The sequence below is a fragment of the Alosa sapidissima genome, chromosome 2 (genome assembly GCF_018492685.1).
Source record: "Alosa sapidissima isolate fAloSap1 chromosome 2, fAloSap1.pri, whole genome shotgun sequence".
Classification (NCBI taxonomy): domain Eukaryota; kingdom Metazoa; phylum Chordata; class Actinopteri; order Clupeiformes; family Clupeidae; genus Alosa; species Alosa sapidissima.
In genome coordinates this window covers 23,380,814-23,395,130 of record NC_055958.1, presented here as the reverse complement: position 1 = coordinate 23,395,130, position 14,317 = coordinate 23,380,814, and the positions used below count along the sequence as shown (strand labels likewise).

The 14,317-nt window shown below is 39.1% G+C and overlaps 2 protein-coding genes and 1 long non-coding RNA gene across 3 annotated transcripts; 2 read left to right on the top strand and 1 right to left on the bottom strand.

Moving 5' to 3' along the window:
* Positions 1-314: 314 nt before the first annotated feature.
* LOC121704026 (F-box only protein 47-like) lies at positions 315-8,742 on the bottom strand. The gene is made up of 10 exons (XM_042084586.1): positions 8,571-8,742; positions 8,201-8,365; positions 7,907-7,983; positions 4,885-4,962; positions 3,529-3,637; positions 2,931-3,104; positions 2,650-2,799; positions 2,123-2,265; positions 1,027-1,186; positions 315-827 (listed from the first exon to the last, which is right to left on the bottom strand). The coding sequence occupies exons 1-10, from the start codon at positions 8,740-8,742 to the stop codon at positions 721-723; spliced, it is 1,335 nt and encodes a 444-aa protein (XP_041940520.1). The 3' UTR covers positions 315-720.
* On the top strand, positions 8,726-11,045 carry LOC121704028. Its single transcript, XR_006030210.1, has 3 exons — positions 8,726-8,789; positions 10,041-10,372; positions 10,974-11,045. It is a non-coding gene; the product is annotated as an uncharacterized LOC121704028 (long non-coding RNA).
* A 199-nt stretch (positions 11,046-11,244) lies between these two features.
* On the top strand, positions 11,245-13,443 carry LOC121704027 (claudin-14-like). Its single transcript, XM_042084587.1, has 2 exons — positions 11,245-11,330; positions 11,711-13,443. Exon 2 carries the CDS (start codon positions 11,960-11,962, stop codon positions 12,656-12,658), a length of 699 nt encoding a protein of 232 aa, XP_041940521.1. The 5' UTR covers positions 11,245-11,330; positions 11,711-11,959; the 3' UTR covers positions 12,659-13,443.
* The last annotated feature ends 874 nt before the right edge of the window (positions 13,444-14,317 follow it).

The following is a 14,317-nucleotide window of genomic DNA, read 5'->3' as shown; positions in this document are numbered from 1 at the left end:
TGAAGTTCTGCCAGTGTTGTTGCAGATTGTTTCTATATCGGCTTTCGTCTTTTGGTTTCTTTTTGCATCTCTCCTTCTTGACACAAAACTATCTCTGGACACTATGCAAACATTTCGCTCACAGAGCAGTGCTGTCCGTCCAGAAATGTTGTAACATGTTGTGAACTTCAAATTATTTTTGTCATTGGCTTCCACTGATGAATAAATTCGCCTGTATCAATATATAAAGTTTAATATTTGCTTTAAACATCACATTACAAAGACAAAAATGCAGTTGCAAACAACATGAGTTACAGTAGACATACAGCTTAAAAATATGTAGCTGAAGAAAAAATGTATGCAATAAATAGTAAAAAATATGAGCATAATGGAAAGAAAAAAAATTACAAATAAATAACAAATCTGTACAACTAGATACATTTCGTGTAATAAATATACATATTACAGAACATATTTAAATATGTTCATATTATTTCATTACAAATGTTTTATACACAGCATATATAAGTCTTGATGGGTACACTATGTGTAAAAACATTTTGCTTTCATTTTCACCTAAGCCTAGAGCTACAGTAAATTTTATGGTTCCACTTTGTCTGATGGCACATACCGAGGAGTCCAAGTTATTAATAGTATCCTACAGAACAGAAATGTGCCATAACAACACCTCACATCCTGCTCTACATGTCTCGGACATAATAGATGAGGTGGGGTTAGGTGTCAGCCCTGCTTAAGGAACATGTACATGATCTCCGTGTGGAAGTGGGCACAGGCATTGAGAAGGCTGCAGAGGTTCTGGAATGTCTCCTGGTTCTCATTGCGATTGCCTGCATAGACCAGAGACACACATGAAGGCTTCACCTTCGCATTCTAACCTGGTAAATGCCTATCACTAGACTGGGCACATATCTACAGTAGGCTTAGCAAATATCTAGGCTGCCCCTGCCTGTTACTGAAGAGAACCCAATCATGCAGGAATGGCACACGGATAGACCAAAAAGATGAACTCATCAGCCTAACACTGACCTGACATAATGAGCTCATACATCTCCATGGAGATCTCCGACAGCATGTTTTCCATACTCTGAAGGAACGACCACTTCTCTGGCGCCCCGGGGAACACATTGCAGAGCTGTTGCATCATCTTAACTGACCAACTCATACAATAGCCGTCCTTCTCAGACACCTGTGGATCACAATTCGGGTGTCAAAACAGGTGATCATTCAGTTCAGTTTCATTGTAAAGTGTAAGTGTAAAAATATAGGGCTCTAACTTAAAGGTGCTCTAAGCGACTGTAACGGATGCCAGCTAGCTTAGCTGTGCGTCTGGAACGTTGGTAAACCTCACTCCCTGACACATCAAGAGTGTTGCTGGCATGAAAGTTAGTAGCTGGGCTTTTAGCTTGATTGTCCGCACGCTCGACTCCCGATCCGAGGTGCTGCTGTTTCGCGGGTTCGAGTCCGGGAGTGTGCAGGGCTGAACCGCGCCGGTTCAACACAATGCAGGTTACACGTGGTGGATAACGTCACTTCTGTTGACGTTCAAACAAAACAGAGAGCTAGCTTGCTACTCCCTCCCCCTGCCTCCTGTGCAACTGAAACTCTCCTAAACGTGCATCTCGTCAGTGATTTTGTTGCCGTTTATGGAGCCTGGGCTGTCCACAGAGACCGCATTTTTTTACAGCGTATTCAGGGCACAGGCAGCTAGTGGATAGTGAGGTAATGTTTGCTGTATGTGACAAAAAATGTTTTAGCTTAGAAACATCACTTAGAGCACCTTTAACTGAACTCTAGTTCAACTAGTTAAAAGAAAGTCCTTATGATGCATGCTGGTGACAATAACTTATGTTAAGCATTTAAACTTACAATTGCCAGCCAGCAAGTGCAGGTCTACACCTTATTGAATAGGCCCACCCCATTATCAAACCTGACTTACTGAGCAAGTGTATCTGCAGAGGTCCGGTTGTGAGGGGAAAGAATACTGAGAGCAGGAGGAGTATAATGAAAATGGCGGTTCTTTTCTCATCACAATACTGGCTTGTGTGCATTTATGCAAATTTACTCTGCATCTCTGTTCTCAGGCTTTACTGACAGTGATTTTGACTTCCAATCCCAGACTCACCAGGATAATGAAAACAAGGAGTTGAGATATGTCAAAGAGTCTTCCGTTAATGGCTTTGCTGGCAAGTACGGTGTAACAGATGTTGTTTCCACACAGGATGAGTAGGCGTGCCATGTTCTCCAGGTACCAGGGCTGGGGTAAGACTGGCAGATGAAGATGGCGAAATTGAAAAACAACACAGACACAACAATTCCACAAATGTACACTCAATGTTTGACACAAAAACTTTTGAATGCAGCACTGGAAATTACATTACATACATTACATTACATTACATTATATTTTGCTGACGCATTTTTAACCAAAGCGACTAACAACATGGTAAACAGTTTAAGTTTTAAAGCAATTCTCTCAACAATTTTAGGACAGTTTAAAAACGAAGTACAGTAAGAATAAGTGCATCAGTGAGTGCTGTTTTTAAACAGTTGAGTGTCAGTTCAAGACGGGTGGTTAAGTGCTAGGATCAGCAAGACTTGTTGAAATACATGCACCATGCATGTCATACCCTCCTTTCCCAATCAGCTTACCTGCCATCTCATCTACAATGCCGAGCACAGTGTCTGCTGTCCAATCCTTGGCATTTGTATCGCTGTACAGTAAGATGATCGCTTTGGCCAGGTCCCACAGGCTGCACTGAGCCACAACTCCAACACACACATCTTGCCACCCAAGTTCTCCTGTATCAAAAACACTCTAATCAGCCTTCCTCACATGCATTGCAGGTGCAGTAAAAGGTATTAATAAATACAGTACAGTAAAGGTATGTGAACAAATCTGAGTATGAATGAGGTGTCAGAGGGTCCGGTACCATTGGACTGGACAGGCCCATAGAGGATGAAGAGCAGGCGAGCCTGGTTCACCATGGGCCAGGGCTTGAGGATGCAAGTGAGCCAAAAGAGGGAGTCCTGGCGGCTCTGCCGCGGGTCCAGCAGCACCTTTCTGCAGAAGTTGCGGACCTGCTGCTCCAGATGGGGGGAGGATCCTGCCCACCAATGACACAATAAAGCACTTGAACATCAACTGGTATCATGTCGATCTAACACACAGCTATCCTACAAATAAAGTGTTTTAAAGTGAGAGCACAAGCCAGTTAAACCCAAAAATGTATTTATCTCCCAGGGAGTTAATTTGAACAGGCTTGTTGTAGCTGAGATGGTCTGCCCAGTGTCAACGTCCTGGGTTTAACTTGAGAGCAGTTGTTTTTATACATCACTTCTCAATCAATTTTCAATCAAATCTATTAATCTATCTATTAAGAACTATTAGCATTATGATCCAGTAGCAGTATGTGTCTGTATACATCTGAATATAAGTCACCACATGAAACAAGATGTATTCATAACTGGCAATCTTAGTATATGTGTGTCAAAACCTTACACAATCATTACAAAATAAAGAGAGCCTACCTGGTTTGCTTGTGACAACTGTCTCAATCTTTCGGGTTAAGTTTGTGATTTCACACAAAAAGTTGAACACACGGTGGCACTCCAGTTCATCCCATCCAGCTATTAAGGTCTGTTAATTTAACCAATAATTTAATGGCAAATGGACTTCAAGCATGCCATTCTGAGCATAACATTAAGACAATGTTTAAGAAAACACTTATTTCACATTTATTTATTCAGTGTTTTAAACCTAGTACCAATACTTTAACAAGCTGCCTTTAGCTTTAAGGGAAGAATGATCTTTTCACAGTGCTTTTAAAATGGGCCTTAGCAGAAATAAATTGTTGATACAGATGGATGCATGTGCATGTGTTTTTTGCAAGGGGGTAAGCGAACATACTGAACGCGTACCTCTATGGGAAGCTCTGAGGCTAATAAGCCATCACCGCTAGCATTCCATTGAACCCCATTCATTTTGGTGTCACTTTGACAGCGAATAACTTTACATCTGAAGCGTTTAGACTCTATTTGGTCATTTTTTATTTCTAAAGAAACACAACAATTTATGAAAGGCTCCGTTCTCCACATCTCATGTCCCTGTAGCAGCCGTTTTTGTAAAAAAAAAGGCTATTAATGATGTCATGACCATGCACAGTAGAGAAATTATCGTATAGTTAGGAGAAGCTTGCAATGAAGTCTGTGGGGGGATGTGGAGGCATACAGTCAAGGGAGAAGCCCATAGAGAGTCCATGACAGCACTGGAACACAATATTTCAACAACGTTTTGATGAATTGGCAGTAGGCTACTTTGGAATATGGCAAGTGAATTCATATGAAGTAACAATTATCCACAAACAACTAGGATATTTTAAGAAATATATATGTAGTTAAATAATAAAGTAGGGGTAACAAGGTTTAACTATATTCACGGACAAAAAAACTAATTAGCCTATACAGGCAATGGGAAAAAACCCATCTCAATTTCAACGGTTAACGGTTTATTTACAGATCTACACTTGATTTTAGATTTCGAAGTCTATGAGGTCGCTGTGTCAATTTCTTTCAATGTCTATGGTTTTTTTGTCAAGAGCAGTTTGGCAAGCCAAGACAACACAAGAATCTTAACCTGTACAATTATTAAATGATAAAAGGGCTTGCCATATGAGATACAATTTGTACTAGTAAGAATATCATTGCAGATATCTCAAATTGCCATTCTGACTAGTAAGTTCATCATTTTGATGTGGTTTGATTAAATGTTTAAACAATTTTCCATAATAGCAGAAGTAGGGTTCCATTGGTGGAGGTACTAGTATTTGGGTATTATATGGTAAAATGTGCTCTAAGAGTTCAACAAACAGTAATACACTAATTCACCTGTAGGAACATTCCGTAACAAGCAAATCCCAGGCAACCAGATGTGGATGTGCACTGGTCCAGGGTAAAACAAGGGACCTAAAAAGAGAAGTAATCCAGTAAATTATCGTCTTTGTGCAAGGTCCAGTTATAAACTTCTCTGACCAGTTATTAGTAATCTGGGAGAAAAAAAAGTCAGAGCTTTTCTTGGTGTTTTGAAAATGTAGCAGTGAAGATTGCAGGTATGTACTGGTAAGTAAACATATCAATTCCAGTAACCAGTTATAATTGGTTGTACATTGATTTGAACAAAAGTGTTCAGCATATGAAAGATGTCCAGCAGTGTTTTGGACAATCATTATCTAATCTTGCGTCTTAGAGGGAGAGCAGATAGCTAACAAACGTTCAGAAAAAGTCCTGTTGGCAAATTTGAGGAAAAGTCGGTAAAGAGGCTATTTCACACAATTTGAGGGTGCTGAATTCAAATATTTGGTTTACCAAGCTCAATTTTGAGTTGTAAGCTTGATAATTAGCATAATTCACATACTTTTTGGTTTTGCCATCAGATATCATAGGAATTGCAAAAAATAAGGCATTAATATACTCTTTATGTATCAGATATGTTGTGGGACAGGACAGGAATTACCCCAATGACCCTCAAGTAGCAAATGAAAATAAGCTAAAATTAAAATATAAATTGAAATAATAGCTAAAATTCAGAATGATGTTTAGAAGCTAAATAGATTCCTTGATAATAAATTGATAGAATAGTAGGTGACTGCTCATTTTTCTGTAGAAAGTACTTTGTCACTAACTATTATGAACAGCTGTCAGTCTTTACAGAGGATTTACACTGTATTTTTTTTACTGTAAAGGCGACTTTGCTTGCCTAGTTAAAACATCTCACTGGTGCTCTTTCCTATCATTCAAATCCCAGCCATGCAAAAAAATGGAAGTGTGTATGTTGAGGGTTGCTGAAGAGTGCTATGGAGATTGCATTATTTGCAAAAAATTTAGACAAGATATCCTTTATAGTGCAACAAAAAGAAACATTCTCCAGTGCATCATTACTGCATATGATGCTGAAAGGAAAGTGGACCTAGGACATATCCTCAGCTATGAACTGATTAATGTCCCTGTACTGTAGCTATTGCAGATAGCGATGGTTATTTGTGAAGTGGAAATAAGTCATCCTCACTCAAGTGCTGTGGCAATGTGGAATGTCCAGTAGTGATCACTGCAAAAACTGCTCATTCAACACTGGTAATAGATGCTCAAGATCTAGTTATGTCTTTAGGGCACCCATCTGACTGCAGCACATTTAAGAAGTATGCAGGAAAGTTTGTAAGAAACTTTTGTATTGTTATTTGGTATTTGTTATGTGGTAGCAAATGATGTTGACTATCAAAGAAATAGACCTAATGTAGGAATGCACACAGATATTGCAACAGATACAAACTTTTCTCATCTGTTGTTCCTCGTTGGTGGAACACACTGCCAGTTCCTCATCCCTCTCCATTTTCAAAAAACTCCTGAAGACCCAGCTCTTTAGAGAACATATCCTCTCATAGCACCACTTACAACAAGTCTTGCTGATCCTAGCACTTACCACCTGTCTTGAAGTGACACTCAACTGTTTAAAAACAGCACTCACTGATGCACTTATTCTTACTGTACTCTACCGTTTTTAAATTGTCCTAAAATTGTTGAGAGAATTGCTTTAAAACTTAACTGTTACCACGTTGTTAGTCGCTTTGGTTAAAAATGCGTCAGCCGAATGTAATGTAATAATGGTGTAGGCCTATCTGATTAAGACCCAAAGAGTGGTTGAAACTTACTTCTTAAATTACACTGGGAGCAAAGAAGACTATCTTCACGTTTTTCTCTTTGCAACTTTCAAAGAAATCCCATAAACACAGGAAGGCCTAGGGTAGCCTACATCAGACGGCCTAAAGATTAGGCTCTTCTGCATAGCATTAAGTGATTTGCATGCAGTAATTTGAACATTGACCTTCATCTAGCCTACTTTGGCTATTTAAAGGTAATTTATTGCCAAAACATCACACATTATAAATGAGCTATAACAAACAATAAAGGACTTAATCACACACAAACTACTATTTTACTGACTACAAAAATAATAATTATGTAGGAAGTTTAGAAGTTTGAAACCCAGAATTGACCAAAAGTGCACCAAATTCAACACAAATGACTCAATACACTTGGAGGAGGCCTGCGTCCTTTCTTTTGCAGATATTTTAGGATTTGGATATCGCTTCAGTATCGAGTATCAAGATATTTATGGCAGGTATTGTATCGAAGTCATAATTTTGGTATCGTGACAACACTATGCCAGAGCCACTCTGTTTTCTAGATGTCGAGGATCGGAGGCTCTACCACCAACAAGTGATGCTGCTCAATGGCATATTAGAAGAGCACATCAAGCTCTAGTATGGAGGCAAGCACAAATACCAAATCCAGTGTTACTAGAAGTAAAATGTTTTTTACTTGTCGGTTGTTGCTGACGGTAGATGCAGTTCTGCATTAGGCTTATTCCCGCTATCTAAGTTCATATGTACTGTAGGATATATTCTGAGTTGAAGGTTATCTATGCAATTTGTTATTGTGATGAAATGCATTAAACACGAGTGACTCACTATGTTAGCAATAAAAATATGGTTGTGTTTTGATTAGAATTTCCGAGTTTATTACATGTTAACTGTAATCATGTTCCCATTAAATACGTTAATAAAATATAGTATGGCTTCTTTAATGCTCAAACATGTATTTAGAGAACACTTTTATTTGGTTTTAGTGATTACTTTTGAAATCAACCCAATTTAGGGAAAAATAAGCAAAAATAATCGCTATTTTATGTTAAAATGCTGATTATGCAGCTTAGAAATCAGAATTGAGCCTGGTAAACAAAATATTCAGAATCAGCACCCTCAAATTAGGTAAGAAGGATGGTTTGTCAACTTTTCCTCAAATTTTCCGTCAGAAGTTCTCTTCTGTGAAGCTGCTCTCCCTCTATCTGTTTTACCTGTGATAACCTGCTACTCATGAACTTCAATCTGTCTTTCGTGGGTAATAAAAGGGTGCACCTCTTGAACAGCAAACCTTTAAAACAGAGAGGACATCATGAGTCATCCATTTTTAATCATGTAAAGCAGTATTATCATACAATTAGCTGCTTACTTCCAATCTAGTCTCCAAAGAATATTATTTTATTTTATATCTAAACACATGGACACCAGTAAAAAGAAACTAGCTATATGTCTTCTCACTGTGGTTCATAAAGATCAATATAAATTAGATTAATTTTAAAACAATTTACCTAGAGATCGGTAATGGCTGAAGGCAGATAGCTCGTCTTTTGTAGAGCTGCATTGGTGAAACTTCCACAAAACCATTTTTTTCTTCCAGGACAGTGTAGATACATGGCTCACAATATAGTTGCTGATGGCCTTTGATACCATACTGAATACACTAACATCAGACACTTAAAAAGAGGACACAAAACATAGGTTCATAGGAGAACTTTCTAAAGTTCACTACACTAAACTTTACTGTAGGCTTCATTATGGCCCTGGTTCTGCTGACCAAGGGGCTGGTGCCCTTTACCCAAGAGATTAATGCCAGTTTGATTTTGATAACCCATAAATCAATCAGTTGTATAGCTATATGCCAAGCCCATCTGTGCTCACCAGTCAGGTAGTCTAAAATCAAATCAAATACTTCTGCAGGCAGTCTTTCAAAGAACCCCTGAGAAGTACGGCACTGACTCCTGGTAATTATTCTCCTTGAGTAAGGTTGTTTCTTCCTGTACTTGCGTTGGTTGCGTCGATTTGCCATTTGTTTACCATCGGCAGACAACATCTCCTGGTATTAGTCTCGAGCTGCATGGATGAAGTACAAATTCGGTGGTATTATGTACTCATTTTCGGATATATTTTAGTCTAGGAAGTGTCCTGCAGACTATAACTATAATTCTGATATAAATTCGTGTAACGTTGGCGGCAGGAATATATAAGGATACAATCATAATTTCAAAGATGTCTGGTTAGTTAGCTACCTTAACTCTGGCCAAAGATTACAACTGTTACTCTTTGTTCTGGCTTCTGCCAAGCTCTCTGGAAAACCTAAGTTAGCTCAGCTAACAACTAGAAGCTCCAGCCAGCTTGATGAGCTAACATTACACCCTAGCCATTAGTTGTTATTCAATGTTAGTTGACTCTACAATAGTTGTAAACTGTTGTACTTTTTTTGCCCATTATCTGACTAAAGGTTTAATTTAGTATGTTACGTTAATGGTAACATATGGTAAATTAAAGTTAACTTACTCAATTAACGTTAGCCATAAGCTAACTTTAACGTTAGAGTGACACCAGATTGATCAATCATGGTCAAAATAATAATTAACAAAACCACACCTGTCATGGCCAGCATCCTTTTATCTGTTATCAATCTTACAATATAGCCTTTTCCTATGTTCATTTGTCAAAGATAATCTTCTAGTCAGTTATTCTAATATTAAATTAAGTTAACGTTACCTTTACAATGACTTAATCCCAACAATAGCTACTGTATCAGCTGCTTAAGTGCGATTCCCCTGGTTGAAAGCTTTGACTTGAGTTTGTCTTTGTGCCGCCAAAAAAGCCTCTCGTGCCATTGAATTGTGTGCTTACAGAATATGTGTATGGGATTCTAGAGGTGTTTTGCCCATAGACTATATACAGTCTATGGTTTTACCTGTATTACTCATGATTGTATTTTAGATTATTCTTCTGTTTGCATGTCATCATAGCCTATCCAACTGGAAACATAGGATAGGCCTACATTTGACCCGTCCCCCGATGTGTGAATTTACGATTCTGAGAGAAAATTCTAGTGCCCCCTGCTGCTTTATACAGTCTTGTAAAGTTGTTCAAAGGTGATTACCAGAGTGTTTAATTTGGATTTACCTTACAGACTAGGCCTACACCAGAGATGTGGTCTATGGTTTCTATTTTTAGTAATTTATTATTTGTTTATTTGTGCTAATGTAAGTTATCCACTTCACCATCAGATTTTCCCTTTGAAGTATGATCAGTTTCACAAAATGTCATATTGGAGACAGATACGATACGCTCACATAGATTTTTTTTTTTTTTTTAACATTTATTGTTTCCTTCTAGCAATGCACTGACGACTGTTGTCTGCCAAGGCCTTGGGCTGGAGCTATGTATATAGAGCACCCCTGACACCCTGCCACTGACAGCCAAGGAAGTGCCCATGAGTGATGTGCTAATGATGTTTACCATCCGACCACCTCCTCTCTTGGCAAAACAATAAGCCCTGTTCAGCCAGAACTGGAGCTGAAGGAACTATGCTGTGGTGCTGGGACTGACCAGCTCATCAAGCCCTACTGGTGCTTTATAAATGCCATCACATGCCGTCACAGGAGGGCACAGTACCAGAGACTACCAACACCTCCCTGAGTGCTGAGGATAGCTCACCCTTGACACAGGTAGGATGTATTTTTTATTGTAGAGTTGACAGTTATATTCTAGTGGATGGAGCTATTATATGATTCACTGATGCTAATGGAAAGCTTTAATGAATTTACATGGAGGAGGAGGGAGAGAAAACAGTAGAATTTCTACCATGTACTTCCTAAACAGAACTTATATCAAGTATACAGGATCACTTCTGAATGTCTGTCAGTTCTGTCACTATACAAACACTGAAGTCAACAGTTAGTCTGATGTCTTCATCATGAAAAAGTATACATTTTAGTTTAGTCCTTTTTCCTTCTCATATCCATATCTTTCAACAATAATCTAATTGTTCAATAATCTGAGTGAATGAAAGAGTGATTAGATTTGTTTGCTTTAAGCATGTTTTATTATTTTCTTTCCTATAAAATGACTAGTCTGCATATCATAATCACACACGTTTGCACAAGATGGCTTAATCAAAGGTTTTGAACAATACATGATACCGTATTGGTGTAGATTACTCATAATTGGCAGGTTAGGGAAGAAATAATGCAGATTAACTAATGGTTCACTGTGATTCTGTGCTAGACAGGTTCTATTTCAGTATAGACTGTGATTTTTGCCCTGCAGGCATCTTGTCCATCAAGGCCGGTGTTTCCATTCACACAGTGGGGCCCCGTGGCTCTGGGTGTCACAGAACAGGCAAGTGTGCCGTCAGAGCTGCACTGCTACTCCCTTTATATGACCTGCTGCTTTCTGGCTAAATGTTGACAAGTTAATGAGGCAGACAACTGTGGCCTACATGTTGCTTGCAAATACTCTATAGCCAGATTATAATAGGCATTGTGTCTTGTGTCTTCTCTAGCCAATTTGCTTCAGTGAAGAGCTTTAACATTGAGGATGTATTTTGTCCTTTTCTGGAAATCTGCACCTCCAATTTGACATGTCATCATGAAATTACAATGATGCCAGAGGGAGAGGGAAATTGTGAGCAGCTGTTTTCGTAATGTTTAACTCACCTAGCCACAGGCAGTTTCAGGAAAAGACTGTGTCTTACTTAGGTTACCAAAGGCAGTTTCAGGAAAAGACTGTGTCTTACTTAGGTTACCAAACATGTGTTCATATTCCGTAATCTCCATTTGCGATACATTGTATAAAGGCATGTATGATAGGGGGTTATTTACAATTATATCAGTACAATATAACATAAAGCCATAAATGACAACACCTCATAAAGCCTGTGCATTAGGATTTATTAATTAGTGTTGGAGAGGGGATTAGCATTTTTTTTTTTGTTTTGTTCATGTTTTGTTGTTTTAACTCAGGCAGATCTCTGTGAATGTTTGATTTTTTTCTCACCTCTACAGCTCTCCAGTGTACACCCATAGGAGCGCCTGAAACAGGTGAAGCTTATCGCCTCCCACATTAGTCACGCAGGCAGTTGGTTGCTGGAAAAAAAAACTCTGGAGACTCAGTAGAAGAGTGTGACTGATTTCACAAGCGTGTGTTAAACCACAGGGAATCTGATTAAAAGCAAAGGACCTGTTTACACCCAATTAAGAAGCGATTCACAGCTCCACATCCTTGGTGAGAAGAGAGGACTTGTTTTGTAAGCCATGGCCAGCATGGGGCTGCAGCTGCTGGGCTTCTTCCTGGGTCTCCTGAGCTTGCTGGGGACAGTGATCGCCACGCTGATACCCCAGTGGCGCCGCACGGCATACGTGGGCTCCAACATCATCACTGCCACAGCGTACATGAAGGGCCTGTGGATGGACTGTGTGTGGCACAGCACAGGCATTTATCAGTGTAAAATGCACCGCTCGATGCTGGCCCTACCTCCGGACGTGCAAGCTGCCCGTGCCCTCATGGTCCTCTCCTGTGTCGGCTCTGTCCTGGCTATTGCACTGTCCACTGTGGGCATGAAGTGCACTTATTGCGCTCAGGGAGGGACCACCAAAAACTGCCTGGCCAGGAGTGGAGGAGTCTGCTTCTTTTTTGCAGGACTGTCCTGCCTTGTCACTGTGTCCTGGACCACAAATGACACCATCCGAGACTTCTACAACCCCTTCTACAGCCATGGTATGAAATATGAGATAGGGTGGTCTGTCTATATCGGGTTTGTCTCAGCCTCCCTCAGTGTGATTGGTGGAGTGATCTTGTGCTCAACCTGCGGAGAGTCCCACCTGGCCAGCCGTGCCACCAGGCAGCCTCAGCCAGCCCCAACATACCAGCCCCATGCTGCCCACCAGAGCAATCACACGCCCTCTCCAACCTCTGCGTCCAGCAGTGGCTACAGACTCAGTGATTTTGTTTGAACGGTGGTTGTGTTAAAGCAAACAAGGCCATATTATGAGAAGTACGAAGAAGGTTTTCAGAGTATTTTTCAGTTCACAACCCTCAAAGTACTTTAGAGTGAATTGTGTGTTTTTGTTTTGTTTTGTTTTGTTTGTTTGTTTGTTTGTTTGTTTTTGTTTAAATCTCACACCTTAAACATTTCACAAACTGACCTGTAGTTCATTTTAATGACATAGATAGAACCATAGTTTCCAGCTACTCAAGTGAACTTTAAGATGTTCTTCTTTGCCTGTTGATAAACTCTAGACCAAGAGCTAAGTTTGAGTGAACAGATGCCACATACATGTCTTTGTGTAGAGTAGGCTATTGAAAGTCTAAAGTACACTATCAAAAGTAACATTTGAATGTATAAAATCTGGACTAGACTAAAATATCAATCTACAGCTGTATATCTAATTGCATTATGCAGTATGTTATTTGCTTTGATGTTGCAACAAATTGGACACATACACACATGGACTTGTATTGTTTGCTAGTATCTTTGGTGTCAAGAGTGTAATGTTCTTTTGTGAAAATCAATGTTTTCATCTCTGACCTCAGAACTGACTACATTTCTGCTACATGTTGTATGTCGGTAGCTCTTTGATATTTTGGGGGACATCCAAAGGGGAAATAATTTTGTTAGATTTCAGAATACTCAACAATCTGTCTATTGTATTATAGAAATCAGTAGACATTATAATGTCATCCATTTTCATAACCCAGAGACTAGATCATCTTTTCTGATCATGTTTTCTAAACATTAACTGAGACCATTTTAAATATTAAGTCATGCTTTTAGTCACTAATTCATTAAGAGGGAATTTTTTTTATCACACATGTTTTGTGTATTTGGAGTCTCTTTCCAAAGCACAGAAATACCACAGAAAGAAGGTTATAATAACATACACATTTATATTCTCAAACTTGGTTGTGTTTGTTACTGTACATTTTAATTGGGGGCGGCCTGTTCACTAAAATAACCACAAGGGGGCAGTAGTTACGTTATGTTCCACAATGGCTACAGTACCACCGCGTGTTGAGTAAAAGTAATAGAAGTAAAGACAGAAATGTGCTCGAGATGGCGTTGTAGCCTATTAAATGGTTTGGGTTTGGTATGCTACTTTTCATTTGTTTTTGCAACATACACAAGTAAGTAGCAAAAGAGGTGCCAATGATGTTCAGTCAAGGCTGGTTCATTATTGTTGGGCCCTCATATTCTCATAGTGGGCAAATCTTCAGTTACATCCATATGGTTCATGTCAAATTAATCGTGTCAGTAGGCTACCATGGAGGAAGACCCAAGAATACTCGCTTACCATAGGCCACTATAATATCAAGTCAGTTAGTTTGAATGTATAAATGTGACAGGCCAGTGTCTTCCTATATATTTTCTATTGTTTGTGTGCAAATTTAACTTTGACCTGGATAAGCCAATTAGAAGTGGTTTGTTTATTTGCACACTGCGTAATTGGGCCTCTTCTCGCTCCTCACTATAGCCATTTAAATTGAATGTAAACTTGTTCCTAGGCCTTCCTTGTCAGAATTATGAATCCACCTTTCATAACCTTAAACGTGCTTGTCCTCCGCGTGGAAAGACAGATTGAAAAAATATATATATATATATATATATATATATA